At 44.5% G+C, this 21,580-nt stretch overlaps 2 protein-coding genes across 2 annotated transcripts in view; both read left to right on the forward strand.

The window, feature by feature from the left end:
- LOC146208380 (cell adhesion molecule Dscam1-like) overlaps window positions 1–10,449 on the forward strand; it is a 39,083-nt gene extending 28,634 nt beyond the window's left edge. The window contains exons 11-15 of the mRNA XM_084597177.1: window positions 31–129; window positions 2,109–2,294; window positions 7,458–7,610; window positions 9,414–9,589; window positions 10,320–10,449. Of these exons, the coding sequence (XP_084453303.1) occupies window positions 31–129; window positions 2,109–2,294; window positions 7,458–7,610; window positions 9,414–9,589; window positions 10,320–10,412 (707 nt within the window). The 3' untranslated portion in view covers window positions 10,413–10,449. The remainder of the gene's footprint in view (window positions 1–30; window positions 130–2,108; window positions 2,295–7,457; window positions 7,611–9,413; window positions 9,590–10,319) is intronic.
- A 4,991-nt stretch (window positions 10,450–15,440) lies between these two features.
- The window catches only part of LOC146208381 (cell adhesion molecule Dscam1-like), a 37,196-nt gene continuing 31,056 nt past the window's right edge, over window positions 15,441–21,580 (forward strand). The window contains exons 1-2 of the mRNA XM_084593008.1: window positions 15,441–16,193; window positions 19,458–19,528. The gene's annotated coding sequence lies outside the window, so the exon portion shown is untranslated. The remainder of the gene's footprint in view (window positions 16,194–19,457; window positions 19,529–21,580) is intronic.

Consider the following 21,580-nt stretch of genomic DNA (forward strand, 5'->3'; position numbering starts at 1 on the left):
GCCCTGCTTCCCGCCCCTCTGACCCGACAGGGATGCCTGGGCCGCCGAGTTTCTTCACCAGCGAGGTGACGTGCTGTTCGGTACTGCTGACCGTCACTTCCAAGCACAAGTCGACGGACGGTGTGACGCGTAAGTTGAAACGAGATGCGTCTGAGCCCGACGAAATTGAATAAAGTTTGGAGGTTTGCTTAAATCATTTCTTTGCCACACAGGCTGTAAGATTAAAGTTTAATCTTCATTCGTACTTTACATGATAATTTGGGCTGGTCCGTGCTCCCGCCCGCCAAATATAAAGAATATCTCTTGTGCATAAGAAATTAAATATTGTAATCATTTCCGAAGTAAAATTTTCTTTTCAACATACGGTGACATAAACACTGATTTTTGGGTACAATAACGTATAAACAGTGCAGTTCATTTGAATCTTGTTAATAATATGGTGCATATTAGCGTTCCATTCATCTACCCAATAGGCAGCTTCTATGCATATTACAACAGAAAGTTTAAGCTTTCTCACACGACTGAAAAACAGAAATATCTAAAGATTAAAACTAAAAAGGTCACAAAGCACGCGAAGAGGTAAAACGACCGTAAATCAACAAAACATTGAATTCATTCGTATACGGAGCAATGTATTGATATATCGCCCTGAAGTCATCACCTATCAAATTTTAGTGTATCAGCGCTATAGAGGGCTCCCACTCTGCTGAAGAGCCGTAGCCTCTTAGTGTATATGTCCGCTCCTCCTCGCGAGGATGTCATGATAAATTGGCGTTTTATCTGACGTCACGATAACGCATGTCACGGATGAGTAGGAAGCAACTATCAACTTGGCTACCTCTTCTGAAATGGGACTCTAACCCTCGGATGTCAAGTCAGACTCACTGCTAGTAAGTCGTACGGGCATGGTCTTACATTCTGGTTGGTTGAAGCGGAGCGTTTTTGCTACCTTGCTCCTGTGAAGGATGGACGGCATATATTATATGATATGTCGACAAAGATAACGCGATTAAACGAATAAATGGTAACACAAGATTAAGCATGAGACACCAGAGCCAACCACGCTAGCACACGATAATTCGTAATTAGCCACAAGCTAATCCACCCATGGATTTTTTTTTTTTTTTTTATAGACGGACCACATAGCCACTAAGTTCCGCAGAAAATAAAGCTATGAACGGTGATATTGGCAGAGACAACGCGCGATTAAAGATTGTAACTACGATGAGCTCATTCATGACCACAAAATATATTTCATGTCAGGAGACATGTAAGGCCAACTTTTTCGTAGCCATCAATGACTAATAAATACGTCAGCTGTCACGTCCGGAGCCAAACTGTAGCTGTCAGAGCTGTTCCAAAAAAAGAATGTTTCATGCGCGAGTGCTACGAGGGACATAGCAAAGTCAAGGAATCAAGAACATTCACCATTGCACACTGGACCCCAAAGGTGATGCTCTCAATTAGAGATATTTATTGGATTTCGTGCAAGCAGTGCGAAAGTATTGTAACGACTCGAAATATTTTCACGAATATTGGACCATGTGCTGAAATTTTATTCAAACTTCCACACTAGATAATCAATTTCTCGCAGTCCATCGCATCGAACAGCGCGAAGAAACACGGGGACAGAAGAAAGGATAACAGCGCTCGTTCTGGGTCGTCCTTTATTCTGTAGGTCCCTTTTATTTCCCCGTATTTTCTCACGCTGTTCGACGTGAGGAATCGTTATCAACTCGCCCAAATTGCTCTACTTCTCGCAGTACAAAACAAAAGTATTAAAACCTGTTAAATACAATAAACATGCCACATCGGCGTATACAATGACAGGCGGTTAATTCATATTTCACGGGACGCACGTCCGTGTTAACAAAATGTCGAATGTCAGAGGAGGCACTAAAAAACTCCTCAAAGTCATGATCCCATCTTCGGCGCTGTGCGCATATAAAACCTCCGCCGCGTGTTCTTTTGAGTTGGACAAGACGTACAATTTTTCCGACTTTCCGAGGTAATTCACGCTGAACTAGGAAACATTTGCCCCGCATAATGACCGCGTCACACAACACAAGCACGACTTTTCATGGTTTTCTCCGGCTACTGCCGTGCAGAGTACCTGGTGATGTACAAGACCCCCGAGGGCACCTGGCGGTCGGTCTACTTCCCGCCGCACGCGCGCAGGATGCACCTACGTGGCCTTCAGAGAGACACGCAGTACGAAGTGCGCCTGGCCGCCTACAACATCGAAGGGCGGGGACAGCTCTCCGGACCTGCCTCGTTCACCACGCTGGGAGGCGGTGAGTCTGCGCCGCTCGCTCAGCGGCCTCTGAACAGCGGGTAGAAACATCACTCTCGCCAACAGCGCTGACCTCTGCCGAATCTTATCGCGGTTATTTTGTGCGCCTGTCTGCAATTCTGCGAGCCACACATCAAATATTCGTTGGAGGCTAATAGATCTCTCTTCAATGCGATAAGGCGAAAGCCTTTCCTGCAACTCTGCAACTCTTTCCTCTCATTTCTCACTCCATTTGATTTCTCTCTCTCTCTTCTTCTGTCTTCTCCTTTTTCTTTTTTGCTCTTCTTTTTTTGTTTACTACTACTCATTTTCCTCTTTTGGTTGTTTTTATATCTTTTACTGGTTTTACTCTTTTTTTTTCTCGTTTATTATTTTTTTTCCTCTTTTACTCCCCCCCCCCCCCCCCCCCCCCCCCCCCGAGGTTCAGAAGCACCCTCCCTTTGCCGTGTTTTGAATCGCGACCGCGCCGTGAATGGGCGACGTACCAAGAGCGTCAGCAAACATCCTCGAGGCAACGTGATTTGTACAGGGAGAAAAGGCTGCATTGGCCGGGAGACGCGCTTTGTTACGTTTTGTTTTTGCTTTGTTACGTTGCTTTGTTACGATGCTTTGTTACGTTTTTTTACCCAGTATTGACGCCCGTGGTTTTTTGACATCTAAACACTATATTGACGTCCTTGGCTATTTTAACGTCGAATTAACTTTTGATTCTGATTCATTATTTACTCCGCGTCAGCGAATTGGTAGATATCTACACATTGTTTCATCCTTTACGTCACAAAAGCATCATTTTACTCATTTATTAATTCATTTCTGGACAATGACGCAAAAATCTGTGGAGGCAAAACTCTTGTCCACACTCATGAGCCTACGAAGGTTTTCGCCTTAATACAGTAGAAGGGCTAGGGGCCGCAAATATCAACAATATCAGCACAACCTATGAGACAGAGCTGTATGTTCAGCTGGTTGATACAAGCTCACGACTGAAACAACGTTACAGTTGCGGTTCAATACTCCAGGCGGGTTCGGTCATCTCGTTGCATGGTACGCAGCAACGGCACGACGCAGCACCCCTTTCTGCCGGCGAGCAAGCGAATGCAGCACAGCGTTCGCGAGGTCTTTTTCTTTATTTGGCCGCTGGAAAGGAAAACGTGTTGTTCCTTGCTGTTGACGCTTTAGCGTGGTAATCTTAGTGTAGTGTGTAGTAATCTGTAGTGTGGTAATACAGTGCATTTAAGTTTCATCTGCTTCCCGGCAGGTTCGAAGTATGTTTCAAGTAAGTAGATAATTTCAACAATTACCATTATTTAGCGTTCGGGTTTCCAATAACGATGGTTGGGTGAGTAGGTTTCAGTTCATGATGAAATATAGCCCGAAGCGGAGATGGGCAAGACGACGCAGATAAGAGCTCCTATCACTATAGCACGTCAGTATCATCTGTTTCAATAACGAAGGGGCAAAAAACATTAAGCCCCTAAGTCCATCGAACATTTCAATGAAGGCGGCGTACTTATTAGAGCCGATTCCAAAAGATAGCGGCATTGAAATATTTAAGCCGCTTTTATTGAACCTCATCGCTAAATTTTTCCCTAGCACCCGAAACCCGAAAGCACTGGTGCGGTCTGCCAAACGCCTGCACAATTTCTGAAAGATGAGTAGGAATTATCGATGAACCAAGAGAGCTTCAACGTCAGCTGCGGCTGACTCGTTTCACGCACTCCAACAGTGATGAATGATTTTCTAAGTCCGTGTTTTCAAGCGCATGAAATCGGAGAGCTAGATCAATGGCCCTTCGATCGGAACAGTTCCAATCTGACGCTGTAGAGACCTGTCCATGCGCTCCGGTAATGAACCCAGTATTAACATCGACAGCTCGCTAATAATCCGCACCCTCATTCTCATATATCATCATCTCTCTCTCTAATTCCATCTTTTGTCTTCCGGCTTTCTCCCTTTCTCCGAAAACCGCGCCGATGCACGACCAGAGGCACGCAAGAGCCAAGCAAACCTGGCACGCGCGGTTCAGATATCGCCGCTGAATACCGCGTTGCTATGACGACGTATTCTTCTCGTGCATCGCATCCGGAGAAGCAGTCTCGCCGAAACTAAACTTCCTATTCCCTCATCCTTTCCGTCACCTCGGTTCTTTTTTTTTTTTTTTATTTGAGAGTTTTTCTTTATTCTTCACACCTTCCCACCTTCCCTCGTTTGCTAGCTCCAGTAGCAGCAGCAGGTGTGTCTTGCCGGTCGCCAGGCTCGAACAATATTGACGTTCTGCCTATGCGTTCGCGATGCAACGTCCCGGGCTTTCCTTCGTTTCTTTTTATCCGCACTTTCTTCTCGCGTATCGAAGGACCGGCCGTTTTGATGGCGTTCAGGCTTCCATTGATATTTTTTTCTCACTCTGGCTTCTCAGCCATCCTATCGCACTTGGCTTTTGACGCGAGTGCGTAAAATATGAGGCCCACTGCGTAACACGCGGCCAGATTTCAATGGAATTGCCCGCGAGCACCTCAGCTATTCTGTAGCGCTCCCGTGGCATCGCCATATGTGCAACTTTTCATTGGGCATCTGCACCGCGTTTGCGTAAGCGCATTCAAGCGCGTCCCCCGGCCAATGCAGCCTTTTCTCCCTGTACAAATCACGTTGCCCTGAGGATGTTTGCTAACACTCTTGGTACGTCGCCCATTCACGGCGCGGTCGCGATTCAAAACACGGCAAAGGGAGGGTTGCTTCCATTCCTATGAGGCATAGGAATGCCGCGGTTTCCGTTCGGTTTCCATTTCCTTCCCGCTGTTTGAAAAAGATGGCGCATTCGACCTCAGTTTAATCGAATCAAGATAGATTCGAGCGTCTCCTTATAAGTCAACTTTATATGGACGGGCATACACACCCGTGTGCTTTATTTTTACTGGTCAAGCTCACTAACTGGTTCACGGTGAGATGCTTTCTTCTGCGCTGTTTTTTATACTCCTCTTAGCATGGAGTCTCTCTGATGGCCACCACCGAAAGGTGGCTGACACAGAAAAAAAAAATTTGAAGGCTGGCTGTTGTGAAACGAGGCGACTACAACGAGGACATACGAGTGTGTGGCATGAAAGGGGTTAAACGGTAGAACGTGACTATGCGCCCAAACCAATCTTATGGCGACTTCTTATTCATGCTCTAAGCCGGTAAGTCAGTAAGTTGAGCCAATTCTTTTTTAATAGAAATTTTTAAAAAATGACCAATTACCTCTGTTATCAGTGTTCGCGGAAAAAAAAAAAAAGCTATCCTGGTTCACCGCATGCAATACGTGTAATGCTTCGTGTGTCACGTATGTTGCGTAAATTTCCGTGTTCTTTGAATGTAATTTCGTCGAGGTGATTATAAGTGCAACGTTAAGTAACAGCAAGGGTAGCGAATGGGTAAGATAACAATCTCGAGTTACTGATCAAACTAAACAGTAAAAAATATGCATGGGTGGAGCATGTAATGCGAAAGAAAGATAACCCGTGGTCTCTAAGGGGCACAGACCGGATTCCAAGGCAAGAAAAGAGCACCAGGAGGCGGCAGAAAGTGAGGTGGGTGGATTAGATTAGGAAGCTTAAGTGGATCAAATGGACACAGCTGGTACAATAAAGGGTGATTTGGAAGGACATGAGAGAGGCATTTGCTCTACAGTGCGGGTAGGGAGGCTGGTGATGATGATTATGAGGATGATATTAAGCGTCATTTTCTGCTGCCACTGCTTAAAACATGGCGGCGACCGAAATTTTAGCTTATCTTGAACATCTCAAGGCATCAGTTCCTGAATGGTTTTCTCATCTGTATAAGTGTTATAAATAACAAATGCCAGCAGTAGTGTGTGACTGCAGAATGCGAGAGCATTCATCGTGGTATAGTTCAAGCCTCCAACAGAACTTCTAACGTCAAAGCCCTCTTAATTGTAATTAATTGCATTTCGGGTGTAAAGGCGCAGTTCAGTTCAGTTTAGTTCAGTCGTGGCCGACTCTCCGTAACCCTATGGACCATATCACGCCACGCTTTCCGGTCTCTCACTATCTTCCTAACATCACATAACTTCATCTGCAGCGCCTCGAGGATGCAATCTAACCACCGCGTTCGTTGCCTACCCCTTCTCCGATGACCATCAACCTTTCCCAACATCACATCTTTCTCCAGCGACTCCTCTCTTCTCATCAGATGACCAAAGTAGCTGAGCTTTAACTTTATAATTTGACCCTCCAATGAGCAGTCAGGGTTTATGGTCGACGATATCGACTGATTTGATCTTCTGGCAGTCTAAGGAACTCTCAATAGTCTCCGCCAGCACCACAATTCAAACGCGTCAATTCTTCTATATACAGCCGAACAGTTACGCATCTAATTATTGGCTGTAAGTTCTGTAAACATATTCTTACAGTACTCAGCCGCGAGATGATGTGGCCTTGTGGACAACGACTACGCTGCAGCTACGATGTATTTCGGTGTGTGCTCCTGATAATAGACCGTCGCACCTAGGTGCCAGTATTTTCCACGTAACCTTTTTTTTGGAGGTGGATAGCCCTTTGATGTTATTAGAACACAGCAAGCGTATGTGCGTGGAATGAGAGAGCAGCCGTCGTGATAGAGTTTAAGCCCTTGAAGAGAACTGATGTTTGATGAACTGTTAATCGACTTGAATAGTATACCCGAGTTAATGTTCCCAATCATGAAACCTTATATAGACGAACTCCTTATACAGAGCAACTCTAATGCATCTAATAATTTAGGGAATGTGTTCTAAATGTATAGACTTCCTGCTGGCATTCTTAAGCCTGCTTCTAATGTTAGGGAACGATAATAGGTTAATACTTGCCTTTGTACGTGTTCCATTCAAAAGACCGATGTCTTGGGACGCGTGGCCTGGCTATTTCTTTACGCAAGTTCTCACCTTTCTTTAACAACAGAAAACCTACTTCTTCACCAAAGGAAATCAGAAGCGCTGCTGAACTATTTACGCCTTTCATTCCTAGGATTCTAGCGCAAGAAAGTATCAGCAGAAAAACATCTACTTGTTGGTTTTTCTGCAAGTTCACCACGAAGACGGACCAGCATAATGCGAGAGCAGACACAATACAGCACAGACTAGGGCTTCAACCGCAACGGTATTGTTAATATGCTGCGGTCGGCACTCTCGCAGGCTCGTGGGACGACGGGGAGGCGGTGGAAGCGGCGGAAGTGCCTTTCTACCTGCGCGCCCAAGTGCTGGTGCCTGTGGCGGTGTCGTTCGGCATCATCGTCATCTCAGTCGTCGCCGCGCTCGCCTACTACAGGCGAACTCTGGGAGGCCACGGTGAGTGGCAGATTATTCTCGTTCCACTTAAATCCACGCTGGAAACATTTTCCGCTGTACCGCAAGGCAGTCTAGCCGCTTTCTAAACCGCTTTGAACAGTTTTGACCTTATGAGCCCAATAAAGAGAAATTTGGATATATCGGGCACATTTTTATTTCGCTTTTTTTGCATTACTTCTTGAAAAATAGTGCCAAACACGACGAGCATCGTAACTACATTGACGACACGCGCGTGTGCTCCGTCAATCAAGAGTCTAAAGAGTTATTTTACGTGTATACGCCAAAATTAAACTCGGGCAGTGTTAGTTTCAGTTTAAAAACAAACACACTTGTCTTTAATCCTTGCTAGTATATTTCATTATTCAGACACTGACCTTTCAATCAAAGGAGATGCAACTCCTTTGGGTGCCATATGTAACTTGGAGTTGTCCATCGCATCAAAACGAGCACAATTTACTGAAGTTTTATGCCGCTAACTATTCTGCAAAATTGTTGCCAGCATTCGAAAAAAATAAAGAGCGCGATATTACACCGTGCAAGAGATAATGTTGACGAACACTGGACCTGGTAGAGCTCAGCAAGTGCTTGTCAATGTGACAAATTCAAGTTTTGCGTCGCCTAGCTACGTATCAATGCGCTCCGGTTATAAAGTTTTGTTCTTCTCCGGCTCATGCTTCTCTGAGCTTTACGCGCTTCATTCGGAGCAGCAAGGATTAGGCATCAAGAATAAAAAATCTTTTTTTTTTACTTTTTTTTATCATTCATATTGCGCAACTTTAACACGTACTAGCACGTATCTCTGCTGCTTTAAGAATTTTTATGAATTACTGGGCACTAACTGAAATAGCGCCCAGTTTAACAATTTTGTCCGTTTTTGGTGGTTAGGACAAAATTTCTTCACTTTTATTCATACAGCTTCGAAAACCACTGTTTCGTGAAATCTGACTCAAACTACGTGGGACGTCCTGCATACAGCTGCCGCCTCCAATATTAAACTAGCCTGTCTAAAATGTGTTACACCATCTCCAGTTTTGAGCATATAAGACAGAGCGAAAGCAGCGTCTCATGTTATTTTGTCGTGTGCTCCGCAGTCTAGCCGCTTCTAGCATCAGTGACGAAGTAACGTTGTTGGCCCACTAATACAATCAAAAAAAAAATATAGAGAGGGTATTTTATATGTCTCTTAAGAGAAGAACGGCGAAAACCAGTCATCGAAAGCTTAGTTTCGTAGCCATAATGAGTTATGCCTAGTTATTGTAGTCATTACCACTGATAGTTAAGCATTTTTACTCATTTCTAATCAGTTGGTGTCATTCCAAGTCGTCGTTTGACATATTGGTCGTTTGCTAGTCGATCGTTATGTGCCATGCCTTGTCAGTGTAATCAATACCACTCATAGCTAAAACTTTTTACTGATTTTCAGTCAGTTGCGATCATTAAATCCGCAATTTGACATATTGGTTAAAGCAAGCAATTTTAGTCATAAATAATCATCATTATTAGTCATTACCTCTATCGATCTCAATTTATAACTTTTATTCATTACCTATCACCATCAATCGTTTTCATTCTTCATCGCCCTCCTCCCACGTCTACTATTTGCGAGTGACACATCATCGCACAGATGCGACGGACAGGTCCTGCGCACAGCTCTCACACAGAGCTCCCGCATATATATTTTTGCTCCGTGAGTCTAGAAAGGCTTTTGCCGTAATACACATTCACGCACCTTATCATCATGCTGTTGAAATGCATGTTGAAATGTCTCTGCCCTCTACCATCTCTCTACTCCTCTTTGCGCAGGGGGCCACGTCAAGTACGAGAGTTGTGTGCAGAGCCGTAACAGCGGCCACTGGCAGAGCGTGGCCGGCGCCGCATCAAGGTCGTCGTACGCGAGGCGCAGCGTGGCCGAGTCCACCGTGTACGACACACCGTGGGACGCGCAGGCCGCGCTGGCCGCCGCCAACCAAACGGTGTCCGTAAGTGCTATGCCATGCGCGAAGACGCAGCCGAACCTCTACAATATCTTCACTCGCTCTTTCTTTTTTTCGAAAGTTCCTTGTTAGCAGTTTCTTGATTCCTTCTTAGGATCAATTTTACGTCAGCCTTTTACACTCAAAGAAAGTGAAGTTCAATATACTAAAGTCACAAGGTTATTCTTAAGTGCTGCTAATTAGGCCCCGTATTCCGAGTTTGCGTCGTTTTCACAAGTGTCGTTATCTCCCTGACATCTACCCATCTGATTGGTGGCAACGCTGGAATTGGAAGCGTAGGCGACCAAACCGACTTCCAGTTCCGGTGCTATACGCCAATCAGGTGACTCGAATTCAGGGAGGTAACGATGCGTCGTTTTCAGAAGCGTAGCTGTCTTCCTTACCTCAAATCATCTGACTGGTGGGAACTCCGGAACCCGAAGTCTTAGCAATCAAACTGACATCCGGTTCCGGTGCTTCGACCAGTCAAGTGACTCGAGGTCAGGAAAATAACGACACTTCTGCAAACGATGCAAACTCGGAATGTGATCTCAGGTCTGAGATGAGTGACGTACCTGACTACATATCGCGTCAAACTTTAGGCGGAAAACAAACGTTGCCTTTCGTCATTATGCATTCTATACATGTTCACCCATAATCTCAGTTGGTCATGATAAAGTTCAGTGCTTGCTATTTCACGCTGATTGTAGTACCATGATTCTTTTTTCCCGCGCAGATATACGACGGCAACTACTCACGACTCAAAGGACGTGGTTCCAACTCCCACCTCGCTCTCGACGCGTCTTCCTCGACCGATAAAAATCAGTGACGCCATTTAGCGCGATTCCGTGACTTTTTAACGTCGCACCTGTCTTCCTTTTTGTAACATGCAGCGAGCGCTTGCGCATGAGTAATTTTAACCAGAAGAAGCGGGTTCTTCCAAGCTTAGGTGATGCCGCTGAGAATTTTTTTTCCTTTTTCTTTTGACAAGCTGACAACCTCTTTCAACAAGTTTCACGTCGCAAAACGGCATCTCTTAACTATCCTGCCTTGACCTCTTTATTTAAAGCAAGGATTATTTGCCACGCATTTATCCGCTGAAATACGCTTGTTTATTTCTTGCCTCATTTCCTGATAATTTTACGACTGGAATATGTTACATATAATCTAACAGGCTTCACTTCACTGTGCGCACGGTATTTCATTCAGTGACAATAACGAGTACCCTGGTAAAGCTCGTGAACTCTGCGCACGTAACTAAAGTTTATAAGTTCACATAAAAAAACCAGGTGCAACAAGCGTGCGTGGAATGAGCGATCAGGTGTCGTTATACAGTTTAAGCCTACGAACGCGACTCATAACTCTGCAGAACCTCTAATTTAAACAAATTGTGTCTCCATGTAAATACGCCAAATTATGAAACAATATATAACCTAACTGTTACGCATCTGATTATTGGATGTCTGTGCTGTAAACATATCAATAACCTGTTGATATTGTTCAAGCCTGCGCGTTGTATTGAACCTGCTTCCAATGTTCAGAGAGAGAAAAACGCAAATACTTGAGTCTTTTGTACGTGCTCTATGCAAGAAAATCATGTCTTGTGATGCGTGCCCTAGGTGTTTTTGTACGCACGTTTCCACTTTAACTACTTAGCTACTTTTTCATAAAACTAAGCGCTAAGCATCGCGAACATATCAGCCTGGACTTAAATTATCAAACTGTAAAAGCTTTTTGTCCCTGCCGTCACTTTATTCTCTGTTTTTGTTTTTCCTCGCATATACAAGCCCCTTCCCGCACTGTAGCCTTCATATCTCGTGCTCTGAAGAGGACAGCAAACGGGCTGTGAGAAACTGAAAAAGTAACCATGTCCATTACCAACGCACTGGTGTAATCGTTTTGTGCGTGACAGAGTATAATGTTTCAAAGATGACAGTGCGCCAGTACTGTTGCAGGGTAGGTTGAAAATAATATGGAGAAGTTTTCTGTTGATCGAGAATTTCCGAACAGGTTGTAATGGTTGAACGAACGGCAGTCTTTTTACTGCGACTGCAGAAAACATTAACGAGCGTTAATAATAAGCCTTGTGGCAACGATACAGAGAATAGTTAGACTTTCCAGATTCTAGATGCCCTGATCACCTGTGCGAGTTTTCAGGCAAATCGTTTACTCCACGAAGTTCTTCTTAAACCTGAATAGTGCGCATGTAGTAAGCCATGAACACCTGAAGGCGGTGAAAGTCAAGCAAGCTGAGTGGATAAGCGTCCTTGCATTTCTCGAACTTCAATTTTTAAAAAGAGATGGCTCGTGCAACTGTTTTGCAAATATAATGAAGACATCACTCCTGTTAAGGTATAATGGAAGCAGCGTTCCTGTTTAAAGTTGTGTTACAAGCCTGTTCGTTATTACAACTGTTCAAAGCGATATAAAATTTCTATCCCAATAAATAGGGTTGTCGTAGCACCTATAGAGTTTAAAAAACCTACAAAGGAAACTAAATGAAAAGTTTAGAGTGCTATGCCCGATAGTGCGACCGGGATATTACAAGAGCCAGTGTTCAGGCAAAGTTGCAAGATTTCATCTTGCTTCTTTTGAGGGCTGAAAGCATGCGCCGTAAAGAATGTTGACCGACAGACCTCTAATGTTGTTGTGAAACTGCTTATACATTCCTAACCTGGTTCCAGATACGCATTAAAAAAGTTCCAGTTATTAGTGAAACTTATACTTATATATAAATGGAAGTTCCACTTATAACTGGAACTTATTTTACTTGTATGTGGAACCAGATTAAGAGTGTAGGCGCACATGAGTTTGTCGCTTCCAATAAATCTACATCGCAGTCAAAAAAAAAAAAAAGCGGCAAAAATATTATAAAGCATTTAAATACCGCGAAGTCGCGTGAATTGGCTATAACAAAAATGGCAGATACTTTCGCACAAGAATTCATTCCGAAATTACAAATACAGGCTCTGTTATTTCTCAGCAGCTGTTTGCAGTTCCACCCCTGAAAGCAACAGCTGTCATTCTCGCTTTAATACAGTCCGCAACTGGTGCGAAATCCTCAGGACTCAATTTGTATTAAATAAAAAATATATGTATCCACACTGGGCATATGGTTCGCAGGAGCCGGATGTGTCATATAAGCCCAAAAACCTATATGCACGCACTAAATTGTGCGGACGGCTGTCAGAGCGAAAAAAAGTCTAGATTCTGCGTCCAAAAATACTCGTCATTGCCTTTAGTATCTTAGCTGTTGCTCTTTTTTTGGGCGCAGATATCCGAAAACTAGTTTCTAATAAATCGTTCTCCATAACACGAACGGAATCGCTTTCCAGAATTCCACCACAAATTTCAACCCCATCGTATAAGTTCATGCTTTTCTCAATCGAAATAGCAAGTAGCACCAGAAAACACGCTGGGTAACCTGCCAGCCGCGAGGCAGAGAGGGAAGCACAACTCAAGAATCACAAAACACCAGATCAGAATTGCTTTGGAGGTTTCATAATTTTGGGCACGGTATAAGAAAGAAATACTCAGCAGTCAGAATCTACAGATAGTCCGCAAAACGCCAAATTTAAACTTCTTAATATGTAGCCCACGTACTGCACATTGGAAAGAACAATATTCCACAGCAAGTAGGCTCATAATTTAAACTAAAGTGTGCTCGCCTAGCTAAGTTCAACTTGGCATGAATATTTTCTAACTACACTTTCCCAGCTACTATTAGTCATAGCAAATTGTCAGTGCTTCACTAAGCGACGATTAATACTGAGTTACTGAGTACTTCGCCCGACGAACTGTTGTCAGCAGTGACTGCAAAAGCATATGTATATTCTATAAACTGAACTTGTGATGCTGTCGTTAAAGAGGTTGTGTTGCAGTTCCTTTGGTGATATAGCTGGGCAAAAGCATGTTCTCCGCATAGTTGACGCCAGGCGACATATTAGAAATGTCGCGGAAAATCCAGAAGGAAACTTCATGCAATGCACATATGTTGCAATTCTCGTTGAGCGCAGACGATGCCGCCGCTCGATCCTCTCTCATTATTTTCTGGACACCGAACTGGTTTTCACTTTAAATAGTCTTAAATCGCCACTCCGAGCAGTCGTTAGAAAGCGGTTGAGAGTAGCCCGAATTAACACTGCAAAGATGTTTTGCTCGCTACTGTGGTGAACAAGTGCGTCAAATGCTAAGCCAGTGCGATGTGACGCGCATTCGTTCACCCGTATAGGACTCTTCTTTTTCTTTTTGTACTCAATTTAGAAGTTATTACCACTACAAGCGTCTGTACAACCTTGAGCGAAAGTGTCGAGATGGCTCGTTAACATCTACGCATAGAGAATCTTGAGTCAATCCAGCCTGAACTTCTCCTCTCATGCAAACGAGGCACGCCAACGAAAGGAACCCCTGGGAAATCAGCTCCTAAAAGAGACAGATATCGTGTGAATTCAAGGGAACCGTTGCAAAAAGACCGTATTCCCCTCGGCGAGCAAACACATTCGAGCGCTAGCCCGACGATCGTGCCTCGGCTGACTGCAGAAAAGAAAGAAAGCGTCCGAAGAAAAACAGTCATTTGCGGTTGCCCTGTCTGAATAACGGCATCGCATCCATCGTTTCCTCCACAAAGAAGTTCTCTTTTTTTTTTTTCTTGCAATGCTGAGAGGCATCCGCTACCCCAGTTTGAAGAAGAAACGTCTGACTTGCTACCGATAAGAGCGAGGTCTGACACAGCGAAGTGAATGAATAACAAATAAAAAAAAAACAATATGTGGCGCCAGCAGAAACAGCAAGGTTTAAAGTCGAATTCAAAAGATCTCCGGGAACAAATTCCGCTCATTGATTTCTTTCCTATCTTCTTGTTTTCGCATATAAAACGCTCGAGACTCGAAAGGAGGGAAGGAGAGAAAGGAGGAGCGATACCAGTGCAGGAAGAAAAGTTACAAGGGCTTCTGCGACAACGTCTGAAAGGCCCTTGTGTCCTTTCTTGATCTGTTGTTTCTATTTCACGAGTGGCTTTTTAAAAAAAGAATTGCTAGGTAAAAAACAAATAGAAGAGCCGGGGAAGCGCGGACAGCTTCGCAGTAAGGCCGTTGCTGTATGGCGCACTTCTCTATGTCTAAGCAAACCTCCACACAGACGCCGACCCCACGCTCCGCACAAGCAGCGGCGGAAGTGCGGAGCGCTTTCCTTCAACCGTGGCCCATACATGGGCTGTGCCCGAGAATCTTGCCAATCTCAAGTTTTCAACTTGGAGCCCCATCTTAAACCGGTCCTTTTCTCGCTCCTTCAATATGGCGCTCTTTTTCTTTTCAACGAAATTCTAGCGCTTTTTTTTTTTTCCTTCCGATGTATGTGCTTATTTTCTAAGGCGTTGCGCAATGGCTACCGCGGTCTGTTATTTTCTACTTTATGGTGGTCTGTTATTTTCTACTTTTTCTACTTTGGTGTTCTTGAAAAGAAGCCTTGCACTGGGCATCGTACACGCTCCCCAAACGACAAAGCTGTCAGAAAAACACGAAATGGGCCGCTTCCACTTCCCGCACATTTTCTGCAGTCTTTTTGAATCGGTTTTATTCTATTCCTTTCATTTTTTCTCACAGACGAGGAACTCTCACAGTGTTGATTTTGTTTGTTTTTTTTTTTTTTTTCGTCTCAGCTACACCGGTGATTCGCATTTCTTCAAGACTACTTATCATTCCTAACGAAATCGTACTTCTTTCTCATTCATTTTTTTTTTCTTTAAGAAATTATATTCGTGTCCTGAGCCGCTCTTGCAAGAAAAGGGAATAAATTGTTGCATAGTTTTTATATAGTTCCGGCCTCTCCTCCAAAGGCGCTGAAGTTTTCCAAGCGGAACTGCATGGCCTTCTTTGTGCGGCTTGTCAGCGCTTCTTGGCGGACGGACATCTTTATTCACCCTGGTGTGCGTACTTGGCACCGCAAAAAAGACGCAAGCCAACTTCAATGTCTGTTGAAAGAAAACATGAAGTCTATAGCCGAGTTTTAATCTAGCCACTCCGGCCTTTCCAACTAAACGATAAAAAGAATAGATCGCCGTAATACAGATCATACGTAAGAAACAGTTTTGTTTTGCTTTTGTTTTTTTTTTCCTTCTTTGTTCTAGTAGGCTTCAGAGTATAAGCTGCGAAAGCAAAGAAACGGTCCTTTTTTCATGCTAAGTCCGCACGGCGCACTTAATCTGCAATGCACAGCCCAGACGCGCTCGAGTGCACGCAAAGAACATTATCTCCCTTTCTCCACCGAGACTAACCAAGACTTGAAGGCTCAGAAGTTAGATGGCACTACAAACGCTATTCTTTCTTTGCCGCCGGGCACTTCGCTTCCTTGTGGCCTAAGCGAAGCTCCCTTTGCAAAGCGCTAAATGGCGTCTTCTCGTGAGGCTGGGACATTATCTCGAGCTTATGACCCGAGCCAAACATTGGCCGCCGGCGAAGTTTCGCACGAAAAGGACATAGAGAAAACAAACGCAAAAACGGCCAGTTTTAAAGAAGGAAGAACCGACGAGCGAAGTGGGAGCTTCGGTTTGACATCTCAACGACAAGCTGCTTTCGTAGGAGGCTTCGAGGGCACTCCGCATCGTCTACGAAACGTAAGCCTCCCTCCTTGTACCTCCGCGAGCCATTTCGCCGCTGATCAAGTGTTTACTGTTGAAGAAGGATTTTCGAAGAATTTTGGAAGGGCTTGCCGTCCTAGGCTCTCTTAGTGTTCGTGAGTGCACAAATACGCCACCGTTAAAAGGCGCAGTGTCGATCGCCACGGCATCTGGCGTCGAGTTTTCGCAATTGTAGGTTTGTACCTGTGCACTGACGCGCAACTACTAATCCGCCATACTCGTCCCCGTGAGTGTACTTATATGATAAAGGGATGAAACGTGACCTTTAGAAGATGCGTAAAAGAACATCAAAAGCAAAGATCGCTCGTCCTCTGACTATTTTCTTACTTCCTGTCTAAATTTGTGCACGCAATCACTTAAAGTGAGTGACCAACTGGCATTATTTTTAACCACTCACTGCGCGGCTTTCCTTTTGTGCGAATCAGCGTATTTACACTCATTTAAGTGTCACTGACCTCTCTACTTAACAACTCCCTCTAAAACGCGGTGTTTTATCCTACTTGGTTTTTATGCCAAAGCATTGCAGATGTCTACAATTGTCTGTTCGCTTTACGTGTTGCCCCTATTAAGCTATTACCTTCATTTTTTTGTTTCAACAAAAAAAGGGGCGTCAGATAGACTTTACATCACAATACATAGACGACGTGGGAAAATCTAGCCTCGTGCCAAGTAATCACGTAGGAGGAGGAAATTTGTATATCGTCTACTCGCTCTCACGCATTTAGGTATAACGGTGTTATTTAATCGAGCAAGTTGAACTCGACTCGTTTTGCTCAAATTCCGACAGCACCCTCGTATAGCTACAGTAACACAATAACACAGCTACTACGATTCATTATAAAATATTTCATTCAAATGACAGTGTATGCAAAAATTATTTTATTCCTTCTTTGATTCCTTAGTCCAACTTTCACTTGCAGAAGATGCGCTGAACACCTTTCGTTCGCATGACTCACACGGCGCTCCATTAACATAGGCGATTACAGATTCAACTTCGCATAGCATTGCAATGGAATCTCCCTCACCGCAGGCAAAGTGTTTTGATTATCAAACAAAAATTACGAAGGGTCGACCAGTCTCTTTTACTGCATTAGGTTGGGCCGAAAAAGGTGATCTACTTGAAATAACAATGTGTTTATTTTCATAAAATTTTTAAATCTGCATAAATGTAGCCAGATTCGTTAAAACGAGCGAATCGTGTTTTCATATCTTCGACCGGAATTCCGTAAGCATTCTCAAATGACCTACCAAACTGCTGGAACAGGCAAATAAAAGAGAACCAGCAGTAGCCTTGGTTCGCGTACTCGTCTCGTTAGCACCATCGATTTATTGACTACGACGCGTGAGGAGAGCGTCGGATTGCCGACATGCATGCGTCCCGTTGGAAAACCTTATTCAAAATAAAGTCGCATATTTTTTTTTTTTTTCTATTTCTCTTCTATAAAGTAAGCACACTGCAATGATTGTACGAATACCTCCAAGCACACTTGGAAGACAAAAGCAAGAAATTAAGTACCCGCTTATACCAGAAACTGATTGCAATCAAACGGCATGCTTAAAAAGGCCAGTAATTTCATAAACTAAACAATGCAGCAAGTAATTATTAGCAAACAGATCAAGTGATAGACTTTCGAAACTCGAGTATTGAGTACAAACTGCAGCGAGACGCATACTGCTGCTTTAGTGACAACTTGTGTCTGTCAATAAGTTCCAAAAATGTTCAGCAACCAGCTGAAGCTTTTTCTCCTCTAATCTTTAGAGATAATTTAATAAAGGTGACAATTCCATACGACAGCGAGGATAAATATTGTGAGGGTCTTATCAAATATGTGGTCTGATCAAGCACGTATAGGCCAGGCTCCCCCTTCCTAGTATCTCTTAGAAGCGCTTGAGCACCCCCCGAAATCCAGTTCTGGCTTCGTTTCTGGCTGTACCTCATTAAAAAGTAAAATTATTTGCTTTCAAAATTTCTCTTCGAGAAAATCCCCTGGCAGGACGTAACGGAACATTCACGTTTGTGCGTTCGGGAAATAAAAGCCAGCACTATTTAAAACATGTACTGAGAGCTGAAACAGCATTCTTAGAGTGATTGGCAATCAGTCCTTGGACAACATTTACATACTCAGGCTCAAGCGCATTGATTAAAATGATCTCATGAATTTGTTTTGAAAGATGACCTAACAAAATACAACATAAGTGAGTACTTGATACATTTGCTCATTTTGATACATTCCTTTTCTTGCACACCATACCCACTGGAATGGCGCAGTGGTCAGAGCGTTTGACTACTGTGCCCAAAGATGCGGGATCGAATCCCGGCCACGGCAGACGCTTTTCTTTCTGTGTTTTCAGTGCACGCTGAAAAGCCCCAGGTGGTCAATATTTCCGGGGCCCTCCACTACGGCGTGTCTCACAGCCCGAGTCGCTTCGGGTCGTTTAAACCTCACAAACCAAACCTTTTCTTACACTCCTGGAAACTGCAACAAAAAAAAAAATGATGTTATAATCTTGAACGGTCGGCTCTTTGCCTGCTTCACTTTCATGCAGGTTCTAACTCTGACTATTCACGCTGTAATAAAAAAATAACGCATGGTTATAATATTAAGCATGGCTACAATATAAGCTACAGGGAGGCCTTTGTAAAAAAAAGTACTTTAATATTTACCACACTCTTCATTCAACCGATAAAAACTTCGCCATCATGCACTTTATTCAAAGTTCTTAATATACCTCACGTGTCTCAATTTTACTGTCATTTTAAAACAAATGACATAGTTTGACGTATTTTGCAATTGGTAATTAACATGCACGGCACTTGCTGCGGGTCCGCGTGGTTGTATTCACATATAACCATAAGCGTACTGAAATGAACATGATTGATCCGCTGCTTATCGTTGTCAAACACTCGAGAAAATCTCAAAAACAGCCCTTACGCTTTATTTGAATTACGTGAACGCACGCGCCATTTTCTGCCTGCTAACGAGACCCATGGACTGAAACGCCGCAACATAAACAGGGCACGTCGAGCTTTAATCAAAGTGCAGCACGAAATCCCCAAGTCGATTCGCACTTGCACACCAGTAAACAAAACGACAGGGACAAAAAGGAAATCGACAGGGTGGAGGTGGGGTGGGTGAGAAGAGATGCGCCACGCTTGAATAGCTTAGCAAAAGCGACAGTGGGCGTGGCCTGCTGTTACTAGATCCCCTTACCGGAATCCCCACCTTATCTCTTCCCCAGGGAAAACCCGGAAATCGGATTGCGCCGGCGGATGCTAATGCACGCGGCCAGCCGAGAACGTCGTTCAACAGGTAGGCGCTCCCGGAAGGGAAATTGTTCTTCTTCCGCTTTCTTCATCCGCTCATGAGAAAGAGAGAGAGATGGGAAAAGGAGCACTAAGCCCTGGCTTCTTCACGCGCTTGCTGTTTCCGACCACCACACTTGCTTTTAAGAGACGTGTTAGGTTTCACAGGCGCCTCTTTACTACGCAAACTTCGGCACTTCCTCAGCGCCTATAGTTTAGGATCGCATGACCCTCTCTTCCTTCCTCTCTGTCTTGAATTCGGTGTTATGGTGTCGTGTAGCTTTGATTCTTTTGCCCTCCGGCGCCTCCACGCGTGTTTCGTCTGGTTAAAACTTTTACCGCCCTTCGGGCTTTAACTTTTCCCTCCCTATCATCCTCTTTCTCGCTATTTTCCTGGTGTCTCACGCCCTGAGTGCAGGACAGTGCTGCTGGGCTTTCGCCGCTTCCTCGAGGCCCATGCAAGAAGCAGCACGCGTGCGAGATACCATGCGCAAACGGCATCGTTTTGCGGCTTTACAAGAGCCAGGAGAGGAGTGGACGGGGAAGGGGGGGGGGGGGGGGGGGGGGGTGCAGCAGCATGCGTCGGCGGTGACATCGATTTTTCTCGCGTCCGTCTCCAAGACGACAGAGGGTGAGACAGAGGCGACGAAGCTGCTGCCTCTGCTGTTGCTGCTGATTCTGCTGTGCAGTGGCAGGATCGAGAGAAACAAAGGAAAAAAATTAAAAAGATATAAAATGGGAAGAGAGCGTAACAGAGAGCTGTAAGAGAAGGGAAAAAGAAACACAAAGGGGATAGAAGAAACAAAAACGGGACGTATAAGCCGAGTCGTTTAGAACACGAGAACAGAGAGAGGGCATAATCACGTCTCGCGAAATAAAATTCGCGCTCCCGAAAGAAAAACAAGGTGGGCGGGAGTGGCGGCTCAGCACGAGCGACGACAGAGCTGGAGCAGCAGCAATCCTGCATGCGCATTTCAGCGCGCCCTTGCAGATACAAATTGGCGTCGCCTCCCTCTTCTGTTGCTCTGGATGCAATTTTTTTTGTGTGTGGCTTTTCTGTTTGCTTTTTGCTCGTGATTTCCTTTTTTTTTTTCCTTTTTTTTTTTTTTTTTTTTTTTTTTGCTACGTGTCACCTAGGCATCCGTTCTTTTGTTTGGATTGAGTTAAACGAGCGCCTCTCACCTCGCGCTCTCCTGTCCCTAAGCGGGCGACTTCTCTGTCCTGGGCCCTTCATCCCCCTCGCACCCCACGTCCTTCCCATTCTCGTGAAAAAGAATTCCCTGTGTTCGGCTCTCCGTGTTTTCCGGGGCTCCGTTATTTATGGAGCCAAATTCCTCCTGAGAGATGTCCTTCCGAGTAGTGTTCCGTGTTTCGCGAGCCCTTCTCCTTATTCCAACTGTCGCCGCTGCTGCTGAGAGGACGAAGAAAGGCAACGCAAGAGACCAGAGCATGTCCCACCCGCGTTCCACCTTTAAATGCTTCTTCCTTCGCGCGCGAGCGTCGCCTTGCGAGTCCCCTTCGTTCATTGCTCCCTGCCACTTGTTCCTGTGTAGAATAGCCCTAGTCGCAAGTTTCTTCATTTTCCCTGTCTTTAAGCTCCAGGCCTGTCTTTTACGTTTTCCTGCGCGCTTTCTCGTCCTAGTGCGACCCGTAGCTTTCATCACCGAGTTCATTTCCTCCTGCCTGCCTTGTCGCGGAATCCACAATTGCTCGCCTTCTGTTTCGCTTCCTTCAGGACGCAGTTCAATTGAATTTGTTCTCACGTTTCGATACTGTGCCTTAGTTTATGTATTTTTTTTTATTTACCTTATTTGGTACAATCTGGCGTGGAGTTTCTCGCAAGGCTTGTTTTAAACTCATGTTCCCCTGGGCGTTGTCTCTTCCCATTTCTCCAGCCGGCAAACACGGGTCAAATATATATATATACACAGTCAGGCGGATTTGCGGCAGATGTCCCGACCGCTGTACGTGGCTCAAATGGGTTAGGCTAATCTAATCCAAACTTTTGTTTTCACTCCCATCTTCCTCCTCCCTCTCCTCCTTTTTCTTCCTTTATTTT

Source organism: Amblyomma maculatum, chromosome 1, assembly GCF_055883805.1.
Source record: "Amblyomma maculatum isolate TAMU_Amacu chromosome 1, ASM5588380v1, whole genome shotgun sequence".
Taxonomy (NCBI): domain Eukaryota; kingdom Metazoa; phylum Arthropoda; class Arachnida; order Ixodida; family Ixodidae; genus Amblyomma; species Amblyomma maculatum.